Raw genomic sequence first — 24436 nt, forward strand, 5'->3', positions numbered from 1 at the left:
ACTTTTTTTTTTTTTCCAGAAAACTTACCTTGATTTCAAAAGCAAAGAGTTCCACTCCATTTCAGAGTATGGCAATGACAGTCATTTACTCAGAAATTTTGCTCTAGAATATTTGAACCAACTCAGCAGTGATATATTTGAACAAACTGAGCAATCAAATGCCAACAGCGTGCTTGTTTGTGAACTTGAGGCCCACTTACCGTGTGTACATCACAATCTCCCTGGGGTAGAGAGCTAGCTGCCTGAAGAACCCAGCCCATCTGCAAATAGTCTGCTGGAACTGTTTTCGCACTTCAGAAACAGCTGCCCCAGAGTATCTGAATTCTCTTTCTACAGCACATAGCAGTAGCTACGTAAAACAAAACTTTTTTTAAAAGTCTTACAACTAGAATTTCAGGTTAGCTGTTTTGCTTTGAGATGTCTTCTTTTTTTAAGATTTATTGATGTATTTTTATTTGGAAGAGAGAATCACAGAAAGGAAGGCAGATCTTCCATCGGCTATTTCATGCCCCAGCTGGCCACAACTAAGGCTAGGCCAGGCCGAAGCTAGGTGGCTTGAAACTCCACTTGGGGTTCCAGCCCAGGTGCAGGGACCCCAGCGTGTGGGCCATCTCCCGCTGCTTTCCCAGGCACGTTGGTAGGGAGCTGCATTGGCAATGGAGCAGCTGGAGCAGAACCGGCATGCACTTGTCACGTAGATATCACAGGCAGTAATTTAATGTGCTCCGCCACAGCACCAGCCTCATATTGGGGACAATACCTGTGAGTCATGCTCAAGCTGCTTAGAGTGTTACCAAGCAATGCACTATTCATTTGACAGACACTTCTGAACACTTTGCCACCTATGATGAACTGAGAAGTGAAATTTGCAACAGACCAGGTGAAGTCATTTGGGGAGACTATGGAGGGAGGACTTGGAATATGAGACCGATGTTGATTGGAAAGTCTCCCTGTGCCTGGCGCGTGTATTTCCGCAGTGGCCGCGCCTCATGCTGTGTGTGTGCACTTGGCTGGCATGGATGCCTGTCACCACAGAGGCACAGTGTCTGAGCCATGGGGAAGCCTGTGCCCCCAGCTGCCCCAAGAGGCCAGGCCTCCCCCTTCCCCACAGGTCCTGGGAAGCTCATTCTCCTGATGGGCCATCTTGCTCCGTGTTATCCTACTTTCTTCTTTGCCCTCTAAGCGAACAAACGGAAAGAGTATTAGCTTTGAGTTTACAAAGGCTTTTTTGTGCCTAGGTAGGCAAGAGGAATCACTCATTTTGCAAAAGCCAGCCATCAGTTTGACGGATGTCCACGCCCATGGGACCCTGACCACTTGGCCTTGACTGCCTTGTGTCTGTCGGGTGTTCATCAGCAAGTCCCACACCCCTGCATAAGCAAGGGAGGCTGTAGACCACAGCTGCACAGTGCGAGCGGGACAGCCATACCCTACTGTCAGAGCGTGTCTGGTCCCAGCTGTGATGCAGAGGAAATGCAGAGATGGGAGAGAAACATGGACACTTCAGGACCTGGGGTCGTCACTCCACTAATGACCATGCCCAGCAGGCAGGTCGTTACTCTGCAGCGCTTACAGCTCACAGCGCCTGGGAGACTTCAGTGTGACACCGGGGAGAGAGTTAAAATGAAATGCGATCCTTCTGAGTCCGCAGCTAACAGTTCATAGTCCTTCTTCCTTTTCTTTTCCTTAATTTTTTTTAAAAGCAGTGCTTTTATTAATCACAGATGTTCCAAGTTTACAGACTGGGGCCAGAAAGTCATTTCTCTTCTCCCAGCACTTCTGGCATTGTCTGTGCTCACATGGGGAAACTCTTTCCTGTATGGGGCTAAAGGTCAGACTCTTGCTTTCTTTCTTCTTTTTTTTTTTTTTAAGCAGCCTAACCTGGACTTTGTGTGAACTCTGACTTAAGCAGAAAAGCCGTTCATGTGAAGCTTGTTCTCTGCTTACGAAGAGAAACTTGGGCTTGTGTAGCAGATCGCACACGGCGTCCTCGTGTGCACACGGGACCAAGTGTGTCTCAGTGTAGTGATAGTGCGTCTTCGTGCTGATGACTGCTTCCTCCGCGGAGCAAGGGGCAGGTATTTAAAAAGAGAGAGTGAAGTGTTTTGTCTGGGTTGTTCCATTCAGCCTTCATCTCAAAATGATCTTTAATACATCCTGGGTGCCATGCTAGGCCTGCAAGTACAGCCTTCATTCCCATCATCTGGGTACTCAGATTTGACCTCAGTTCTGTCTTCTGAGCTCTGCGTCAGCACTGGCACCTGTAAGCAGCAGCCTGCGGACAGCCCTTTCGTTCCTGCCATTCCCCTTAGTCCCGCTGCAGCCACACAACATGGGACCACAAGCGCCAGATGTTGTGCTGCCAAGTGGAAGAGCAAGGTCGGATGCAGACCTCCCTTCCAGGGTTCTTTCCACCATCCTTGAGTGATCCTCCTCTGGGCTTGCCACCAGGGGGTTCCCCAGCACAGTCTCCCACCAGATGCCTGGTGGACCAAGGTATGCTCCCAGACAGGAAGCTTGCTGATGGGAGGAAAGGCAAGATGGAGAATTAACTGTTTTTCTTCCAAAAAGGACGTTGTCGAAGGGGAAGACAAAAGTAATTGGAAATGGGAGGCAGGACGAATCCAGGTGGAGCCACAAGTGAAATGACCACATGCTTAGCAGCCTGTCCACTGCTCCCTCTGCCACTGCTGCCTCCTTTGGTGGGCACCAGCCGCCTCTGCCTTAGGAGAAGGAAGGCATGGGGAGCTGGGGGTGGCCTGGGTGTGCAGTAAAGAGTTACCTTAGAAGTGAGTCATTAACAACTCATTGCTCACAGAGCTGGAGCTGAATGATTAATAGTCTGCTCAGGCTGGGGAAGGGGAAGTTAAGAAACTTGAGTTCATAGCTGGTTCATTCACTCACCTGTTTGTCATTTGTTCCACATACCCCCAGTTACTAAGCTCCAAGGGTATGCCAAGCAGCCTGCTAGCAGCTGGGCATGTTGCTGTAGACAACCCCAACAGGGCACCAGCCCCTAATGAAACCTTGGAGTCTAAGGTTGCGGTCAGCTTCCTGTCCTGGCAGACAATCCCTTGGGTAGGGAGGTGAGTTTCTAGACTGGTTGCGCAGACTTGGAGCATAACGCTCTGCTTCAGGGGCACTCTGTTGCGGGGCCAGTCCTTACACAGCTCCTGAGCGAAAAGGTGCGGGCACTGTGTCGTAGGACAGGAACCCGGTGCCTGTGCAGGGCTGCTGTCTTCTCATACGAACATAGCCAGCTCCTGTGACAGCCCAGTGATACAAGATTCAGGAGTTGGAAAGCTCTGTACTTACCATGTGCCCAGTACTATGGAAGGCCTTGATTCTACAACGGTCCCATAACTTGTGATTTAATTCAGAATTTGCAGCAGAGTAGGTTAGGTTCATGGCCAAAGTCTGTTCTTCATATTAACAGGTACAATAATTGTACTAAGTTAAAATAGTTTTAAACTTTAGGGTCTGTGTCAAAACTCAACAAAGCACAAATCAGCAGACAGATAGCAATCCACTGATTTAGGCAAAGGAAATTTCTGCAGAGAAAAGAAAAAAATATAGATTTTTTTTTCAGAGTCAAATCACACAACAAACTGAACATTGCTGAAAACAAAGCAGAAAGAGAGCATTTCTCTGTTCCACTCTTGCTTTGTTTTTTTATTGCTGTTCCCCAGAATTGCAACATAAGCATCAGATTTGCACCAGACAGAATAGCTGCTGGGCTCAGAAACACACAAAGATGTTCTCTCTCAACATTCTCAGACTTCCAAAACAAAATGTTTTTTCTAAGTGAAATACAAATTCTACAAAATGTTCTTATCTATGATTGCTGTTGGCATCTTTCTAACAGAACATTGCAGCAACATGAAAGAATAGCACATCGGTGACTTGCTCAGTAGGCTGTAGGGGAGAGACCTCCCTCCCCCAACCCAGGAGCAGTGCCCAGTCCCTCCTGCTCCTGTGAGGCCTGACATGGGCCACTCTGTTTCTCCCTGGGTTTCAGATGGACTGTTGAGGCTGTAACCGTGTTTCTAAAGTTTGGCTTGTTAGGGGAGCAGGAAATCGCTTTAGAACCTGCTTCCAAAAGGGCAAAGGACCATATCCTGTGCAGCTGAGCTCACAGAGGGAAGCTGGGAAGTGACGTTATCTGATTTCTTTTCCTTTTGAACTGTTTGTAGAAGCACCAGCTCCTTTCCCAGGCTGGGCTGAAGGGCCCCGAGTCTTGTCCTTTGCTGGCCAGCTGGGCACGCGCAGCAGGATGAATTGACTGATTGGTGTTGTGCTGCAGGCCGCGGCCCACGGTCTGAGGGACAGTGTAGGCGTCTTGTGCATCCGGGCTTCCCGCACACACGCCTCCAGAGCTCTCGTTCCTGTCTCCACCCCCCACGTTGCTGCAAGGCTGTGTGGACAAAGGGACGTGGCAGTTTCTCATCTCACCTCAGGGCTCCTGTCTGCTATGCTGCTCCCATGGCAAATCCCTTCCTGCCCCCCCCCCCAAGTCTCACTTTTAGGCTCAGAAACATCTGTGAATGATTTATTGACATGAACGGTTTTCTGTTCTGAAGTGTCAGATGTGAGATATGTTGAATGGGATTAAATAAATGGGCCCTGGCCCTTTTCTTACCCCCTTTGGCTCATCCAAGGCTCCACAGGGATCCAGGGAGCCCTCAGTGACGGGGTGCCTCGCCTCTCAGGCCCAGCTTTCACCCTGTGCCAACTCCATTGTCCTTTGGCCTGTGCTGGCATTGGCCTAGCAAGTATTTGACAAAGAAATGACTCCTTAAGCCATGGGCTAGGATTCACTTTACTGTTTCATTAGGCTGTTTGTTTTCCAATATTTCAGTTTGGTTTTTTGGCTTTGTTTTTAAGATTTATTATTTGGAAGACAGAGTATATTGAGGGAGAGACATCTTCCATCCACTAGTTCACTCCTTAAATAGAGCTGACCCAGTTGAAAGCCAGGAATCAGAAGTTTCTTCCAGATTGCCCACATGGGTACAGGGGTCCGAGGACCTGGGCCATCCCCCATAGCTTTCCTGGATGCATTAACATGGAGCTGGAGCAAAAGTAGAGGGCAGTTCAACAGCTACAGTGCAGTTCAACTCCTAGCAGACATCTACTGTGTGCCTGGCACTGTGTGCATGTCAGGGAACAGGGCAGAGGACCCCCTGCCTGGTGGAGCTCACCTGCTCCTGATTTTGTGTGGGATTCACTCAGGCAGCACCAGGGCCTCTTCCAGGAAGCCTTTTGCGATTGTCATCCTTGCGTCCCCCTCTTCTCAACCCCAGCAGGGTTTGTACCTTGCCTGTAGCATCTTATAACTGTGTGATGCAGAACTCACTCTGTGGTGGGTCTCATAGTTGAAGACATGAACAGCTATTTATCTCCATCCAGTGCAAGTGCAGCACTTGGCGCCGCGTCCCAGCCCAGTAAACGACTGTGAGATCTGCCACCTGCTACAGCAGCACAACATCCTGCTAATAGTTGATGCTAAAAATAAAATCCTAGCTGGATAGATTCCCATCTGCCTGTGATGATCCACACCCCATCCCATTGTCCTTCCGTGGTGGCCAGCACCTGTGTCCCCTTTGCTTGCTCTTAACTAAGCACACAAGAAGGTCGCTAGGATGGGGTCTGCTTGTTGCTGTCATTCTGTCCTTCCTCTTCCAGACTGTTTCTTTGGAAAATGAGGTTGGTGCAGAGGCATTTTAGTAACTCATTTCAAGGCAAATGTAAAATGGGCTTGAGAAGCTGTGCATCCATTTTCTCTGTGCACACATGTAGCGTGCTTGCATCCATGGTGGGCAAGGCACAGTGAGGGTGTCACTCTTTAACAGATACTGGCTTGTTTTGCACCGAAGTCTGGCTCTGAGAAGACAAATGTAAACTTTCTAAGAATAACTGATCCTTCACAAAGCATATAATCTATTTACAAAAATTATACCCTGTACCAGGCTGCATCTTGGGCCAAGGAAGAAGTAGATTAGCAATTAGATGGGTACTGCTGTCTAGTCCTGGCATCTGGGGCACTGAGTGGGAGCCTGCTGGTCACCAGACGTGGAATCAAGGCCCTGGGCGTGGGCTCCTCTGCTCTCTGACTGCAGCACAGCCTCCGGCACCACAGATGGAACTTGCTGGTTAATATTGGTGTCTGTGAAACAGTGTTTTCAACAGTTCACTTTTGTGTATCCTTAAGACTTCAAAGGATATAAGAGAATAACAGGCACAGTGGCTGACCATGACCTTCATCATGGCAAATAAAGCACGTTAGTGGCTGCCACAATCTTGAAGTCCCCTGTCTACGTGCTGGCAGGGCCTCTGGTTTTCAGGTTATAAAGCAGCGCCCTCAGATCTCCATGAGTCCCTCAAAATCTACTGTTGCCAACGTGCCTAATTGTTTTTTCCTCCTGGGAAGTCATCAGCCCAGTGTTGGTTTAACTTTCGAGACCCAATGAGAAGTTGCCCTGTCTACCTCCACTTAGCAGGCAGCTTTGTGGGGGCTTCAGGCAGTGCCACCATGTACCTGTGTGGTCCAGCTGCTGGCCTAGCTCTCACAGCAACTGCTCCCACTGCACCCTTTTCCACACCATCTCCAGCTGGGCATCTTATGTGACCAAGTCTGGCCAGGACAGAAAATCTATGATGTTTTTATAACTATAATTAGTATTCTTTTTACTGGTTATGAGTACAATGAACACATTTTTCAGACAGGATTAATTTATGATAATTACGTCCAGTTTTGTAGCTAAAAATTGTTTTTCTTTAAAATTTTCTTTGTCTCATCGACTAAGAAAATGAGTGCAGATAATTTTACCGTCTGTTCCCCCGTGATGTGATACTGTGAAGTGGTGACATTTCCTGTAGCTCTCTGCGATGCTCCTGGCCTTTGCAGTTGGTGATCCGAGAGGTGGAGATCAGGACGGACCAGCTCATCTTGTAAAGCTAACTGGCGAAGCTTCCTGTAGTCCAGCCCCAGGGGACTATCCCAGGGGACAGGTGGCACGACCTTCAGCCCCAGGAGAGACCACACCTCATTCAGTAAAAGCTCTCTCTCTCTGCCCTGCAGACTCGTTGTCCGTGTCCAGTAACGATGCCAGTCCCCCTGCCTCCGTGGCGTCACTCCAACCTCACATGATCGGGGCCCAGAGCTCCCCCGGGCCCAAGCGGCCGGGCAACACCCTGCGCAAGTGGCTTACCAGCCCGGTGCGGCGGCTCAGCAGTGGCAAGGCCGACGGGCACGTGAAGAAGCTGGCGCACAAACACAAAAAGAGCAGAGAGGTTCGCAAGAGCGCTGACGCCGGCTCGCAGAAGGACTCGGACGACAGCGCCGCCACGCCGCAGGACGAGACCGTGGAAGAGGTAGGCCAGTAGCCGGGGGACACCACATACGGGTGGCCATTCAAACTGGGGAGGTCGAAGGCTAGAGCGCACCCAATGGGGTATTTTCTGAGTTTTCTTCCAAGTTGCAGGCCTAATTGCTCCTTTACAGACAGGCTGATTGGGCATCTTTGTTTCTGTGTATTTGCCTGAACACAGCAGCGGCAGATAGGCCTCATGGCTCCAGCTAGCACACTGCAGCACACGGTGCAGCTGAGTGGGGAGAGCTGCCCCCACTGCACACTTGGCATCACGTGGGGCTTCTGTGCTGAGCAGGAAGCGGCTGTTCTAGGGCTGCAGCCCTCTCTGCCCACCATTCCTGGTGGCAAGGCCCCAGACCCTGTGTTGGTGCAAAAGGTGGGAGAGGTCTGAGATCAAGCTCAACACTGGATTTCACACGGAGCAGCTCCATCATAAACGTGGCAGGACTTAGAATGGGTTTGCACCTGTGATTATTTTACCCAAGATTATACCCTAACTTGTCCTGGGGAGAAAATATCAGATCTGTCTGCCTTGCTGACCAGGCAGTAAATAGTGAACACCGGATTATTGCCACGTCACTGGAGGCACAGGGCTGTTGGTCAGCCAGGAATCGTTTCCTTCTCTGGGAGGACTTTAAATTTCCCCACCAGAAGCAGAAGGCTTTGGTGGTCGTCCAGATGGCCTCTGCACAGAGCTGTCACCTGGACCCACCCCACACACCAGATCCCACACGAGCTGCAACGCAACAAGGACAGGAAGGAGCAGCTTAGCGCCGCTCGATTTTCGTTATGCCCCACGTTTTTTCAGTGAGCTTTGCTCTTACCAAAATACCACATCTGAAACAAACTTGGCCAAAGACGTCAAATCCACACGAGGGGCGCAGTTTTTTAGTGTTGTGTTAGTGGTGGTGTTGTGCTCGGAGCTGTGTGGGAGATTTTGCAGAGCTTCCAAGGACTCTCTCATGACTCTCTCATCCAGAGAGCAGGCTAGCAATGGGAGTTCTCATCAGGGTCAAAGAGACCTTGTCCTAGTTCCTGCCATCCCACCACCCGCCTGCGCTGTGCTCTTCCAGCCCTGGCCTGGAATGCAGCGAGCAAATGTTGATTTGATTTCAGAGGGGCCGGAACGAAGGCCTCAGCAGTGGCACACTCTCAAAGTCCTCCTCGTCGGGCATGCAGAGCTGCGGTGAAGAAGAAGGGGAGGAGGGCGCTGATGCCGTGCCCCTGCCCCCACCCATGGCCATCCAGCAGCACAGCCTCCTCCAGCCAGACTCCCAGGATGACAAGGTAAGGGGGGCCTGGGACACCTGCAGGGCAGGCACTCTTTCAGGAAGTGCTCCCTCCAGCCCTGTCACAGGACATGGGGGACTCTGTGGGGCAGACAAGTGCTTTCCCAGCACCAGCAGCTGTCATATCCAAAAGTAGGAATGACACATCCATTGGGAATGAGCATTAGGCCCTGTGTGCAGCCTCTCAGCATGCAGTTAGTGATACCTGCTTCAGGAATGGCTGCTTTTAGTATGACTTTATGGCTTACCAATATAGAGATTCATTTCCCTCGGAGACCCCCTAGAGAAACCCCGGAAGTTTGCCTGCATGCCTCAGTAGTAGGCGCTCTCGCATTCTCTGTGTGCGAAGAGGTGATCTTGCACACAGGGTTCGTTGTAAACCGAGACCCGATCCTGGTGCACTTACCTCGTCCAGCAAGCCAGATGTTAGCTCGGGGGATCAGGACCCAAGGGAGCAGCCAGTTAGCAAAGCTGAAGGGTTCCTGGGAGGCAGTGAGCCTCCCCCCGGCTGTAGACAGTGCTTCCAGACAAGGAAATCATTTTTTTTCTCCTTGAGATAATCTAAAATTGCTTTGTACATTCCAATTGTAAGATCTTAAAGTAGAGTATCAGAATGAAAACCTGATGAATGAAATTTACAATCCTCTCCAGCATTCTGGCCCTACTGTGCCCACTCAGAATTGTCTGGTATTGAAAATCATGCTATGAAACCATTATTGGTGATGGCTTTTGGTAGTAAGTGTTCCAGATAAAATAGATTTGTTTCAACATTTGTTTCCTGCCATCTTTTCCCTTTCCTTGCCTGGCTCCCATGTCACTTCAGACACAGTAACTTGATAGGTTAGTTTCCTGTGTTCTGTGACCCGATGACTGGGGGCTGGCAGCCTACTTCCATCCCATGTTAGCCTTGTCCCTCGCACGCCCTGCCACCACTGTCTCTACCATGCCCTGCGGGACACACAGTCCACAGCAAGGGTGCTCAGATCTCAGAGCAGTGGCCGTGACCTGCCAAGCCCAGCAGTGTGTGACAGAGAGGCGCCATGCTATGCCGTGACGGGGAGAGGGCAAGCCCCGGGGCCCTTGTGCCCCACAGGCAGGGGCATGCCAGGGCACAGGGCTGTGCAGTTTTCACATCTCTGGGCTATTTGATCACACTCTGAGCTGTGCTCGTTTTAATAGCAGAAAACAGGATTTTCTTCACTCTGGGTATTCACCATCACAGTCAGGGCTGGGCCTTGCTGAAACAGTGAACTGCCCTGTGCTCTTTCAACTGCTGGAGTTGTTTAGTGGTTATCATGCTGTGTCCTTGGCTATTATCAATAGTCGTTCTTCATTTACAGAAATCTGTAGTAATGTTCCCAGACAGTATATTACCTTGTGACTAATTTTTTGTTTTATTCTGTTTTCTCTTTCTGTGGATTCCACTGCAGCATTATGTTGATTTGTGCTCTGTGTCTGTTTTGGCTCAGTTTCCATACCTTTCCATTTGACTTTTTTTCTTTGCTTCCTTCATCCCATATTCCAGATTTCATTAGAGGAACATTTGTTTTGCAAAGTGCGCCCTTTGGCTCACATCTGTGAAAGCCTCATTGTGAATGTATGAATCTGTACCTGTCTACTGTGAAAAATGCATTGCAAGGACAGCGAGCCATGTGTCGCATGCATGTCTGCTGTCCCTAATATGACACAAGGTTCATATTACACTCCCTTCTAGTTCCCAGTTAATTAATGGTGCAAGTAATCTGCAAACATGGTTTGCTAATTACTGAAAGGAACTCAGTAGCTGCTCCCCAGGTTTCCTTGTCTGCCCCCTCCCGCCCTCCCTTGAGTCTAGCCGTAATTGGCATCTGATAGCTTGTGAGGCCTCAGCTCTTCCGTACTCTGCACTAATCATTGGGGAAGTGGATGGCACAGAAAATGGTGAGCTCGTCCCCCTCCCCTCCCTGTCTGGTCACCGGACCTCGGCTCCCTTCCTTTCTCATTCCTTCCTTTTCTTAATCCCATAAACACAGTAAAGCCATTTCTAGTATCCTGTTTTGTTTCCTGATTATTTAAGGACTCACTCAGGAGCCCTCCAACTCTCATTCTTCCATTGATCAGATTGTGGTTTTTTGTTTTTTGGTTTTTTTTTCTTTTGTTTGGTTTTTTGTTTTTTTCCCCTTGACCTAGAGCCTAGCAGGAAGCTGGGAAAGGTACAGTTAGGACGCCCCGCCACGTCACCTTTGTGAGAAACATGGTGATGGTACTTGACTGCGGATTGAAAACAGACACTGTCTGCTTTCCACATTCTCCCAGACAGCGTTTATTTAACGTTTCATGTCAGAATATTGTAAATTTAAAAGAATGACTCTAAATAAATGCAAACAAAGACAAACTTGTGGTCTTTCGGTCTGGAATTACTTTTAAAAAGAGAAGGAGCTTGCGGAGAGCTTTACGGGGTGTCCGCTTCCTAACAGGAGGCCTCCCCTCGCCTCCTTGTCCTTCACTTCTTCTGCAGGCCTCGTCCCGGTTGTTAGTGCGTCCCACCAGCTCGGAGACCCCCAGCGCGGCTGAGCTCGTCAGCGCCATCGAGGAGCTCGTGAAAAGCAAGATGGTGAGGCTCCCCCTCCTGGTCCGGGGCTCAGCAGCTGCTCAGGACTGCTCCTTGCCACGGTGCTCGCCTCTGTTCGTGTGCTGCTCTGCCCTGCAGAGTGTGGCAGGGATGTGTTGCATGGCACGTGAGTGCCCAGAGCCACCCTCACTTCTGACCAAGAGGGAACCACGCTTCTTGAAACTAATCTCAGAAGAAATGGAGTCTCTATACAGAACTATCCTAGAAAGAAATGGAGAGGCTGAAAAAGAGGTACCCACAGAGTGTAACCAAAGCCAGAGAGCTAGGCACCTGCAGGTACTGCCCCCGTAGTCTGCCGGGTCCCGGTGCAGGCGTCCAGAGGCAGTGTTCTCCGGGCCGTCACACACGCATCTGTGCATCATGCACATAGTCAGCCTGGAGAGAGTGAATGAAGTTACTGCAAGGGCGACATCCTTGTCAGGGCATTTGTGCGTGCCTTAGGCAGGACACGTCACTGCTGAGCACAGAAGAGCAGCCCAGGGCACCCTGAGATGCTTGCTGTTGCTCCCTGGGGTAGAAGGCAGGACCCCTGGGACATCCGTGCAGCTCATCATTTTCCTGCCCTGCTCTTTCCTCTGCCCACGGGGAGCATCTGGAGCATTTCCCTTTCATTTCTGTTTCTCACTGTTCAAGTGAACAGAATTCAGTCGAGGGAGCCTCAGCTGTCCAGATGGGAGGCTGCCCAGCTCCGCCCCTCACTCCCCCGACCGGAGTCCCCTGTCAAACAGCCACCTGTTCTGAGCAGCACAGAGCGCACTAGGCTATTTATGGCAGAGTGTTCACTTCCAGTAAAGGTCAATAACTGTTTATTTAAAAGAATGCAGCTTTGGGAACAAACTCTGGTCCCCGACCAACTGCCCTGTCTCTCCCAGATGAGTACAGCAGTTGGTTTTTCAGCTCTGCGGACTTTGTTAACGAGACCCCATGTACAAAGTTGGTGTCCCCAGAACTCTGCTGAAGTCACAGTCTGTCACTGTGAAAGGGGAGCAGGAGCAAAGAGAGAAGGTATCTGAGAAACACAATTAACACATGCCAGGAGAGAGCCATCTGTCCCCGTCCTCACTGTCAGTCCAAGAAGGCATCAGTGTCCCACTCACGGATGAACTGAACATCCACAGAACCGTGTGTGAGGTGGGAGCGGGCATGCAGCCAGGAAACACCTGCAGAGTCCAGCCCTGGAGAGGGTGAATTTTGGAAAAACAGGCCAGCGTTGTTACTGTTTGCAATACGAGGGCTGGAGAGGAAAATTGCATGAGGCATACTAATTTCAGCTGGGTGATCTATGTGCCTTGGTGTGGGAACCAGCTATAGATTGCTGGTGTGTTACAGTGCCCACCAGCCGGGGCAGGGGCACTCTGTCCAGGGACCACACTGGCCTGATCCGCATGCTTCTGAAATGCCTTTGCTGTTTTTGGCCAGAATCAACCCAAATGCAAGAATTGAAGCACATGGTATCTTCAGAAATGGGTGCTCTAACATAACCTGTTTCAGTTCTGATTCTCTAATAATAGGGAGAAGAAAGTACTAATGTACTCTGCTCTACTTCCTTATCACTCTGACTTTTCCTCCTTGCTATCCCAGTCCTCTAATTCTATTTTGTTATTAATAGCAGAATTTGTGTAGTCACTAGATGTCTATTTGACAACCATGCTGACACTATAATTTCACAGGCGTGTGTGTACGTGTGTTCCAGCCATGTTGACCGTCTCATTTTTCCAGGCTCTGGAGGACCGCCCCAGCTCACTCCTTGTTGACCAGGGAGACAGCAGCAGCCCTTCATTCAACCCTTCGGACAATTCCCTTCTCTCTTCCTCCTCGCCCATTGATGAGATGGAGGAACGGAAATCCAGCTCTTTAAAGAGAAGGCAGTAAGGCCAATGTCTTTTATGCTGTCTGACATTTGTCCCCTTCCTTCTGTCTCTTATCTTCTAAATGTCCACGGATTCATCTCAGCAGTATGCTATGAGGAGAGCTTTGGGGTCTCTCATCGAGAAGTTGTTGGGGGCGGGGAGGATGGTGGTGGAGCAAGCACCCCACTCAGAACCCACAAGGGCACAGAAGTCAGAACTGCAGCTGCCATTGTCTGATTTGTATATATTACACTTTTTTAAAAAGATATTTTCTTTTTATTTGGAAGGCAAAGTTAGAGGTGGGCGGCAGGAGGAGCAGAGATAATCTTCACCTGCTGGTTAATTTACCAAACGGCCTCAATGCTAGGGCTAGGGCTGGGCCAGGCCAAAGCCAAGTGCTTCCTTGAGGTCTCCCACATGGAGTCTGGGCCCAAGGACTCAGTCCATCCCTCTGCAGCCTTTCCTGGCTCATTAGCAGGGAGCTGGATTAGAAGTGGAGCAGCTCGAACATAAAGCGGCAGTGTGCTACATGCCAGTTTTCTATATTATACTTTATAAGTAAGAGTGATATCAAATAAGAATGTCTTCTGTCACTGTTGATGGGAGATGCCTTTACTTCCTATTGTGTACATATTTGTTATAGAAAAAGAACATAACATAAACTTAGAATCGGTACCACAAAGTTCAATATTTTTCAAATATACCTGAAGAATTCCTGAGGAAAAAATAAAATCATGAAAAATCCTCTAAGTTTAAACTTGCCCTCAGGGAGCACAGAGGAATTTGTGAGCTATATGGAAGTGGAGAGCAGGTTTAACTTGATATTTTGTTGCAATGACAGCATTGCAAAGGTGCAAGGTTGATGTTGATTGGTAGATTCGTTGGATGAATGGATGGGCTGGTGAATGAATGACTAAATGAATGAAATGTTTCAGGCCAACTGGGATTATTTTCTGTACATTCCAGTGATTATCTTCTGTAGTCTGAGTGGCCTTAAAAAATTAATAAAGGTAATCCTCATCTTGCATCTGCTGAGATCGCATATGGGCACCAGTTCATAGCCTGGCTGCTCCAGTTTTCATCTAACTGCCTGCTTATGGCCTGGGAAAGCAGTAGAGCACGACCCAAAGCCTTGGGACCCTGCACCCACAGGGGAGACCTAAAAGAAGCTCCAGGCTCCTTGCTTCAGATCAGCTCAGTTCTGGCCACCATGGCCACTTGGAAAGTGAACCAGTGGACAGAAAATCTCTTATGTCCTTCTCTCTGTAAATCTGCCTTTCCCAATAAAAAGCATAAGTCTTTGAGAAAAAAAAAATACCGAACTTCACAGACATAAAACAGTCCCAAGTAAAACATTCAGACCCAAGATTTTGAGCATTTGAATTAATTTTTTAAAATAACTTTTTATTATAGCACGGTTAAATCAAACCTCCCCTTTCCTGTCCGTGTGGGTCATCAGAACGTGGCTCACCCTGACTGCACCCATGCATCCTAGGATCGCCCCGCTGCAGTCACTCATTTGAACTTGTAATTTGAGACACCAGGAACCATTTTACTGTATAAAATGTCTTGGCAAAAAATAAGCATAAAAGAAGCATAAAAGCATAAAAGCATAAGCATAAAAGAATACATTTATTTTTTAAAAGTTGTATGATAAACACTATTTTTTCTCTTTCCAGCTATGTTTTGCAAGAATTAGTGGAGACAGAGCGTGACTACGTGCGGGACCTTGGCTATGTGGTGGAGGTACGTATCGTTAGATCGTGTCACCCCAAGAATTGTCCCAAACAGGTGTCAGATTAGACAGTTTAACTCTGATATCTTCCTAAAGTTTTAAAGAGAACAAACCCTCCTGAGGGGTCAGTGTCGAGCCCAGCAGCGCAGGCATCACTCGGGGCACCCACAGCCCTCACTGAAGATGTCACACCTCCTGAGCTCGCACGCCAGCTTGCACGCATGGGAGCAGCGGGTTGATAACTTTTAAGTGCCTCAGCTGCCATCCACGCGAGATTCCTTTGTTGAATTCGACTGCTGCCTGGCCCAGCCTTGGCTGCTGTGGGTGTTTAGGCAGTGAGCCAGCAGCGGGAGCTGCTTCTCTGTCTCTGCCTTTCAAATAAAACGATGAAGATAAGTAAAAATTCTTAAAGGAAGCCAAGAATATTTGTGAAAAATAAAATTCAGCCATTTAGAGTCATGAATCTTAATAATCTGTATTTGTAAAAATTTTTGCATACTGCATCTTGACAATCTTCTTACAGTGAGTTTTTAATACCTAACTATAATATTTACTAGATGAGAACTTTGCCTGTAATCATTTTACAGTTGTGGGGTTCTAGCTCGGAAGTGAAAGCATTGGCGGTTGCAGGAGTGCATGAATCCCAGCTGCAGATCCTGAGCCCCATCCTGTTCCCCTTGTGAGACTGGCTGCAGCAGGTCATTTGCTGATGCCTTTGCCCGGATGCCCGGCTGGACCACAGCACTGAGCTCACTGACCGGGGGCGGTCACATGTGGTGTAACTATAGCAGGCTCACTGTGCTGGGTCAGGAGCCAGTTCCAGGCTGGTCTCTGCAGTTAAGTTCAGGAAATATTAGTAAAGGCAAGCGGTCAAAGATCTACCTCCTTGTATACAATGTTATTTAATTTTTCAGCTTTACTGAAATGCAAGTATGAGCGGAGCAATTGTTTTGGAGTATACATCCCATTAAAAGTAACAACTATTACAATAAATTATGTGGCATAACAGGTTCGACACAAATAAGTAAAATGCCTAAGAGACTGTTTTGCAGTAGAATTTAGTTCAAGTTTTAAGCCACACTTTAGCAACATTTAAGCAACTGTTCTTAGAAGTTGATTTATCAAACGAACATTGAAGCCTTGTGATTATATAAATACTACAAGGAAAAAAGGAAAAATCTGTTTATATGAGATAGATACATCTGAAGACAGAGGAAGTCCATTTCAGACCAAATATTTAATATTTACTAGCTCAAAGATTGTCTTATGAAACTGTTTATGTAAACTGTTTCATTGGCTCACAGGAATTTTGATCTATGAATGTGAAACAGTTTAGGGAAAGAAAATTGCAGCAATGAATTAGTGGTATATTTCAATTACCAGTAAAGGACATTTTTCTTAGTAGATTTTCGGTTTATTTTTAAATAGAAGTTGATTACAAGACCATTTTGTTTCTCTTTTGTCCTTTGTAACAATTAGTCACTAAGCTTCTCTTTAATTTAAACCTATTCCATGAAATAAACTTGCATTTCACTGTTGAACTGCAGGGCTATATGGCACTTATGAAAGAAGATGGTGTTCCTGATGACATGAAAGGGAAAGACAAGATCGTGTTTGGCAACATCCACCAGATCTATGACTGGCACAGAGAGTACGTAAGACCTACATCATGCTTGGCGGTGTGCAAAGCCTCAGCACCCGCGAAATCACCTCAGGTCAGGCCAGGGGTGAAAGAGAGTGTGGGTTCATGTTAGTCTGTGCAGCCTCTAGGAGGGTTCCTGCAGGATGCTGGGGCAGCTCGCATCGTGGCGTTTCACAGTGTGGCGAGGCTCTTACCTTTGTCACGCTGATCCATGACAAGAAGCTAGGTTCAACAGATTCATTGCCAGGCCTGCTGTCTGGAGTCAGGGCCGGCTCCTGTCCTCAGTTTCCCCTCTGGGTGTCATTCGTCTCCCACATTACCTTATCATGCTGTTACTCACCTCATGGGTGTTTGTGAGTGTAAGTTATTACTTACAAGCACTTGGAACAGCATCTGCATAGAGCAAGCCTCAGTAAGTGTTTCTAATTAGAGCTGCTGCTTCTGATTTATATGGGTTACAGTTATGTGATTGGAAAGCATTCATTTGTTCACCTCAGTTTTCATGGAAAAAATAGATAAGATTGCCCATGAAAATCAAATTGAATCCATCCCGTAATTGTCCCAGCAACCAGGAGAAGATCCACTTGGAGTCCAAGGTTGCAGCAGCCTGCTTCAACCTGCCAGGCACCTGGCACCACACACCTGACCCTATGAGTCACTTGCTTATAATTTCATAAAACGTTAATCTTGACCTGATGAAAGCCAGCCGCCGATAACTACAGTGTAACCTTCCAGGTGCACTGTGTGTTCACCGTTACCTATCCAGGCCTTGCCGGTCTGTCTGCATGCTTGCAGCTGCCTCTCCTTCCTGGAGTGTGCTGTCCTCAAGCACTGCTGACGCTTAGATGAGGTCCTTACTGCTCAGCCCTGTGCGAGGCTGACTTTCCGCCCGGGCCTGTTCCTTTCTGCAGATGCAGGGGCGAAGGTGCTCTCTGAACCAAAGGCCCTTCTACAGATACAAGCATGCCTCCAGTCATGTGTTCTGATTTCTGTACTTACCTTGCTTAGCAGTACACAAAACCTTTGAGTGTGGTTATGGAGCCTCATGGAGCCCCTCTAATTCCGCTGTTACCTTTAGAAACTACACTCCAATTTGTGCAAGGCCACGGTGAAACGATTTTTAATGACATTACCAAGCGTATAATTTCCTGCTCCCACATCCAGGTTTTTAAGGCTGCAGCAGGAAAGAGGGAAGTGACACCCTGTTCCTGGGATGAGCAGAGAATTGGGGTCTGTCTGCTGCAGTGGAGCAGAGCTGGGTATTAGCAAAACCTTACCTGCTACCCTCACTAATGTGTTGATCTGCAGGCTAATAAAATAGAAACAGATGCAGGTGGCGATCACAATAGATAAACATCTTAAAGACAACTAGAACCCTGAAGAAATGAAGGGCAGGTGTCCCACAGCTAAACAGCTGTGTCTGTTTCATGGCACCTAATTTTAATTCTAATGGAAGGATTGACAACTGAAAAGTTGATGTTAATAATATTTAACAAACCTTCATAGAGCTGGCACAGACAGCATTTTCAGTGTTTTATTTCTGTTGGCGAATTTATGTGTGCCATATAATGACTATGAATCTCACAAGTGTAAAGACCAAGTTTTCAAAAGTGAAGACCATCCAGTTGCTTTGAAACACTGCCTCTCCTCTCAGTGCTCAGCTAGGGAGGACAGAGCTGTGTTCTTCAGAAAATGAGATGAAGGTATTTGATGGAAAGTTGCCAAAGAATGCTCTTTCTCCCTTTTATTTTTAGTATTTTTTTTCTGTAGATATATGGGTTCATCCCCCCTTCCCTCCCTCACTCCCCACTTTCTCCGCTCGCCGTTTTCATCCATATTATCACAGTAGTGTAGTCCCTGGTACCAGTCAGGACTTTAACTTTCTGACATCTAAGTGTCTCATGACATAAGTAACAGCAAAGGTAGAAAACCTAATATTGTAATATTGAGACATATTTATAAGTTTCATTGGGAGTTCTCCCTTGTAGTTGTAATTGCGCATCTTTTTTTTTTAAGATGTATTTATTTATTGGAAAGTCAGATATACAGAGAGGAGGAGAGACAGAGAGGAAGATCTTCCCTCCGATGATTCACTCCCCAAGTGAGCGCAAAGGCCAATGCTATGCCGATCCGAAGCCAGGATCCAGGAACTTCTTCCGGGTATCCCACACGGGTGCAGGGTCCCAAAGCTTTGGGCCATCCTCGACTGCTTTCCCAGGCCACAAGCAGGGAGCTGGATGGGAAGTGGAGGTGCCAGGACTAAAACCGGCACCCATATGGGATCCTGGGCGTTCAAGGCGAGGACTTTAGCTGCTAGACCACGCCGCCGGCCCTATTGCACATCTTTTTACTTTATGTCCGAGCAGAATTGTTTCTGTGCCTGTTATATTTGTTAAGTGTGTACCAATGACTCTTTTAAAAATAGATTATTTTTGAAAATGTGTACCCATCTCTAAAATTAGAAGCAAATTGACAATGGCTCTGATCTCTTCCCCCAATCCTTTCAGCTTTTTTTTAGGAGAGTTAGAGAAGTGCCTTGAAGATCCGGAAAAACTAGGATCCCTTTTTGTTAAACACGTAAGCACAACAGCTTTATTGGTATTCTGTTATGATACTGCCATATTTAATCATTAGATTGTCAAATTCCAGGATAATTCTCTCAGAGTGTGCATCTGTTAAGAATAAAGTTAACTTTTGGAACTTTGTTCATCTGTATGAGGATCTCTCCCAGTCACCAGGCCCTGCCCAGCTGGTACCTTGGTTGGCAGCAGCTCGGGCTTCCCAGAGGGCACTGGAGCCCAGCCTGAAGCAGAAAGCTAGGGCATCTGTGGGCACACAGGTGTTTGGTGAGGGTACACCTGGACAGCTGTGGGCTTAACACTGAAGCCAAACATGTACATGTCTAAAGCAAGAATACAGTCATTAAGATTTTGTGATTTTTTTTAATTACTCTAAAAAAATTATTGCCCGGAGTTTTGCATTTTTGTATATCTCATTAATGCCTGCCTTAATAGATGATATCTTTTATTTCCATATTACATGAACTTTCTCAAATATTCTTGTTCATGTTTCCAAAATTCTGATTTTTACTTGAAAGCTGGAATTTTCATTATTAACATGCTGCTAGTTGTTTATCTCGAAATGACAGATTTCTCTCAGACTCCAGTAAAATGTGAACTAGTTTTATCCAAGTGTAAATACAGTGCTTGTCACTCTTTTCAGAAATCAGTTGAGTCAGCTCACAATTGTGCAAGTGTTGTTTTCTTGACACCGTTGTTCTATAAGCCAGAAGGTTGTGCAGAATTCTGTCTTGCTGCAAATACAACAGTAAGCCTATTGTTTGGTTTTAGTCGAATGAATAGTTTCTTTACTGCTCCAGGCATCTTCTTAAGTGAAACTGGCATTGTTTGACTGCAGACTTGTGGTAATCTTGAGTGCTGGCCCTAGGGGTGAGTTCACCCCAGCCTCATTTTGCACCTCAGCACTCGGGCCAGCACCTGAGAAAGGCACGTGGTACTTAGTGTTATTCGGAGGGGAGCTGGAACTGCTGGTCCTGCCGCAGGCTAAGGAGCTCCAGGAGTTGGCACACCCTATTCAGAACTGCTGGCTGCAAAGGAGGTTCCTGGTCCAATTTGCCCTCTGCTTCTTTTTCAGTAGTTCACCAGACTTACCATGCTACCAGTGGGATTTGGAAGGTGGCAGTAGTTCTGTATTTAATATCGAGAGAATGTTTTATGCCCTCAGGTATTTGCTAGAATTGAATACTGTATAGTGAAGGGTATAGTCTGCCGGAGGAAGAGACAGTGGGTTGATTTTCAAACCACAAGGCAGAAGAACATGGAGTGTATACCCAAGATCATTGCCTTAGAAACGTGCCCACATGTCACATGCTGTTCTAACTGAGCTTGAATCTCTCTGCCTTTTTCCATTTCAGGAGAGAAGGTTGCACATGTACATAGTTTATTGTCAAAATAAGCCAAAGTCTGAGCACATTGTTTCGGAATACATTGATACATTTTTTGAGGTAAGACCCCAAGGAGAACCAAAAGTATTTGTGAATCTTCTATTACAGCTGATTGACAACTATTAAAGTGTCATTGGTTTTCCAAGGATCTCGACCATCTTAAGCAAATTAGCCCAAATGGCAAGAGTTCTGGGCCTGTATTTGCTTGAAAATGAGAGAAATGGGTATGGCTTTAGGTTGTGGGCTCACCCCTTGTCATCCAGAAGACTAGAGTCCTTAAAAATAAGAAACTTTTGTCAGAATAATTCACGATTTGAACTTTTACCTTCAAAATAATAATTAAAAAAAAATACCATGTTTGTTGGAAGTGACAGAAGGCCTTTGAAAAGGAATGAAATCTACTTTTATAAACAGTCCCAAAAGGTGAATGTGTATTACTTGGAAACAGAAATTGTCAGGTTCCCTTGGGTACGGAGTGACGTCTTTCTTGTGACTTACTGACATTCTGCTGGTTAGCGTTCCTGACCATTGGTGAGAGCTGTACGAATGGGAACCCTGAACCCTCTTTTGCCTCTCCTTTAAAACTGTAGGACTTAAAGCAGCGGCTTGGCCACAGGTTGCAGCTCACAGATCTGTTGATCAAACCAGTGCAGAGAATCATGAAATACCAGCTGCTGCTGAAGGTGAGGCCAGCGGGGCTGTGGGGACTTGTCGGCGTTGGTGTATTCAAGGGAATTGGGCCGAGACCAGGCAGGGGACTGGTGTCCGCAAAACATGCACAGCCAGCCTGTGGCCTCTGCTTTCAAGGCAAGCAATTGTTTAAAAATTCAGTGAGATACAGTTTTCTAAATTTCTCATTTACACCAAGTTCTGAGTCAAAATGTCAGTGAAAATGTACTTGTTCCCCTCTCACAGACCATGGGATGCAAATCAATTTTTCAGCTCCATCGACCTTAACTATTTTATATAGTATATATTCTTGGATCCTTGGATGGAATTACATTTTTAGCCCTCTCTATTTCTCTGTTGGCTCAGCAGTGGATCCTGACCAATGACTGAGCTCTCACACATCTAAAGTGAAGTCGCACACTTTGGCACACTACAAGGGCCTGCAGGATTGAGCATCCTTCACATGTGGGTCTGGGTCTGAGGAGGAACAAGGCAGTCAGAACCATTAGATAGACTGGGCGTGGCTTTGCTGACCCGCAGCCAACCAGCCATGTGGGACACTTTTGCTGTGTCACTGGGAGAACTCAATGAGCAAACAGCAAACCCTGCACCCCGGGCCTGCCATGGTCTTCATCACCCTGATCCCTTGCTCTCTCCATTTCCCTCACAGGACTTCCTCAAGTACTCCAAAAAAGCTAGCCTGGATACTTCAGAGCTAGAGGTACTTAGAATCACTGGCACCATCCAGTCGTCCCCCGCAGGCTCTCCCAGCGCAGGCGTCTGGCCCTGGGTGGGACGAGCAGTGGGCTCTTGCTGTGCCCTCTGCACACTGGGGGTGGGGCAGGGAGGAGCTGACCTTGGAGGTGCAGCTGAGGATTGGCATGCCAGCTTGCCCCAGCAGGACTTGAACTTTCCCTCTGCTTTCTCCTGCCAACAGAGAGCCGTGGAAGTCATGTGCATAGTGCCCAAGCGATGCAACGACATGATGAACGTGGGGCGGTTGCAAGGATTTGACGTAATGCCGCTGTTTTTCCTTTAAAGGGCTCTTCTCCTTCCCTTTGTCTCGGAGTTATTTCTGTCCGTCTGTAGAAGGCTGATCCTTTCTGCTTGGCTTTCTGTTATTTTTTCTCTTTACTTCAACCTCTTTTCAGTACACTGGCTTGGAGACCTTCCTCTGCTCAAAGCCTAGTGCCTCCTGCCAGAGACGAGCAGCCAGTTGGCGCCTTGGACCCTCTAGTGCCGTGAGAGCCGAGTTTCGTTTCCCAGGCACTCAGAGCTGTGGCAGTGATGGAGACGGGCAGCCTGCAGGCCCCTGCCCGTGTGTCATCCCAGCGAGCCGGGCTTCATGCTCACCGTGCTGCTTGTGGCTCTGCAGATTTTCCCATAGACCACTTGAATTGTGTGTTAGATTTCTTGGAAAGGAATTCAGAGACAGAGACTTTTTTCTTCCTCCTCAACTTGACTGTTGGGTGAGACATGAAAGACATATTTTTATCTTACTAGTTGTTTTGCTAGAGAATTCATATTGAAAGTCCTAGTGCTGTGGTTCTGTCTTGAGCATGCATTGAAGCAGGGAAGGCCTCTCTAGCCCAGGTTACTACACAGGCACCTTCGATCCTGCAGGTTCTGCTGGCCCAGGTCTGACACCTTTAGGAGTTCTGTGTTCCACTGTCATTCTGGCGAGGCCAGCAGTTTGCACAAAGGTTTGCAAGATCCTGTTGAGATGTTAGTTTGGTCAGCTCAAGAAATCATTTCAGGAAGGAGAAAAATCGACTGTAAATTAATGGAAGAGAAATATGTTATTTTATATGAGGTAGCTTGCAGGAAAGAACTTCAGATAACTAAGATGCAATGTTTTCTTCTCCCCTTCCTTTGTTCCGTGTTCTCTTAGGGTAAAATTGTGGCCCAGGGGAAGCTGCTCTTGCAGGACACATTCTTGGTAACAGACCAGGACACGGGACTTCTGCCTCGCTGCAAGGAGAGGCGGGTCTTCCTCTTCGAGCAGATCGTCATATTTAGTGAACCACTTGACAAGAAAAAGGGCTTCTCCATGCCAGGATTCCTGTTCAAGAACAGCATCAAGGTAAGCTCTGTGTGTGTGCATGTGTGTGTACGCGCACGCACTCTCATTTGCTAGTCTCTGTGTTTCTGTCACACCAACAAACTGTTTCCTTCTCAATGATGACATACTCTGATGCATGGTATATTAAATTTTTAAGGAACCTTCTAGAACATGCTAAATCCTTGAATTTTATCGCAGCCTTCTTTTCTGCTGCCTGTATGCTCCAGTGGCTGATGTCCTGCCCATGCCTCACTGTGACAGCAGCCATTGCTTTTATCATGATCAGAAGGTCCCATCTTTACGGTTTGTGCACCATAAAGGTGCATTCTGGACATAAAAGCAGGATTTCAGAAGCACAGATCTGGAGTATCACTCCATGATGAAAGAAAATAGCTACCTCGAGTCTTGCTTCTGTATACGCAGCAAGGAGATACTGAGCACTTGAAGCAGATGAAATGAACCAGACTGGCATCTTTTATGGGAGAAAAGACAAATAGATACACAAAGAAAACTGCACAAACCCGAGGTGAATCAGAACAGCAGAGAAGGCCTGAGGCCCAGCAGCTGGTCCCTTGGAGCTACATGCATCCACATTCCCTGCACCTCTGCAGCCGTGCACACCAAAGGCAGACGAGAGCTAGATGTGCTTCTCTTTGTTAGTGCGCTCTGCCCTCAGCCCTCAGGGTCACCCCAGGGGTGGGGAGCCTCAGGATGCTCCTAACGCATTTAACATACAGGCCTCACAGTATTCTGGTAGCACGTGCCATGCATCCTCTTCCGCTTGGCTCCCTGCTCCAGCTTCTGTCAGATCCCCCTGCAGCTGCCGTGTGCCTGAGCTCAGGTGCATGTGTCTGAGCCACAGTTACCAAACAGGGAATCTCCTGTGCCCTGGGACCCAGGGAGGCTGCAAGCCTGCCAGCTAAGAGAGCAGCTGCTTGCACTTTCATTAGGCCTGCAGACCCCTGTCTGTGCAGCACCGCCCAGCCTCGTCAGCTTGGTCCCAACACACACCCCTGCTCATCCAGCAGCCTCGGACCTCCCTCTCATTCTTCCTACAGGTCTTCTAATGGAAAACCTCTCCATCACCACAGAAATGCTCCTCTTCTATAAATTAGTTTACAAATTTTAGTCTTAATATTACACACAAATTTTTAGAACATGTCTTATTGATATTTGAGCTTTTTTAAACAGTGTCATATTTTCCTGGGGAAAATGAGTTAGAAATACATATTGGGGTATAA

General features: G+C 47.5%; 1 protein-coding gene across 2 annotated transcripts in view; it reads left to right on the forward strand.

The window, feature by feature from the left end:
- Positions 1-24436, forward strand: part of TRIO (trio Rho guanine nucleotide exchange factor) — a 275586-nt gene that overhangs the window by 231807 nt on the left and 19343 nt on the right. Inside the window, exons 35-46 of one of the 2 annotated variants that reach the window (XM_040977419.1) lie at positions 7082-7374; positions 8490-8660; positions 11160-11255; positions 12993-13141; positions 14803-14869; positions 16406-16509; positions 19008-19077; positions 20435-20524; positions 21055-21147; positions 21804-21854; positions 22071-22148; positions 23025-23216. In XM_040977419.1, coding sequence (XP_040833353.1) covers positions 7082-7374; positions 8490-8660; positions 11160-11255; positions 12993-13141; positions 14803-14869; positions 16406-16509; positions 19008-19077; positions 20435-20524; positions 21055-21147; positions 21804-21854; positions 22071-22148; positions 23025-23216 — 1454 coding nt within the window. Of the gene's footprint in view, positions 1-7081; positions 7375-8489; positions 8661-10092; positions 10776-11159; positions 11256-12992; positions 13142-14802; positions 14870-16405; positions 16510-19007; positions 19078-20434; positions 20525-21054; positions 21148-21803; positions 21855-22070; positions 22149-23024; positions 23217-24436 lie in introns of those variants that run through there. The other variant, XM_040977420.1, reaches the window with a different exon arrangement.

The sequence above is a fragment of the Ochotona curzoniae genome, unplaced genomic scaffold (assembly GCF_017591425.1).
Source record: "Ochotona curzoniae isolate NIBS_2020 unplaced genomic scaffold, NIBS_Ocur_1.0 contig_2754, whole genome shotgun sequence".
NCBI lineage: Eukaryota > Metazoa > Chordata > Mammalia > Lagomorpha > Ochotonidae > Ochotona > Ochotona curzoniae.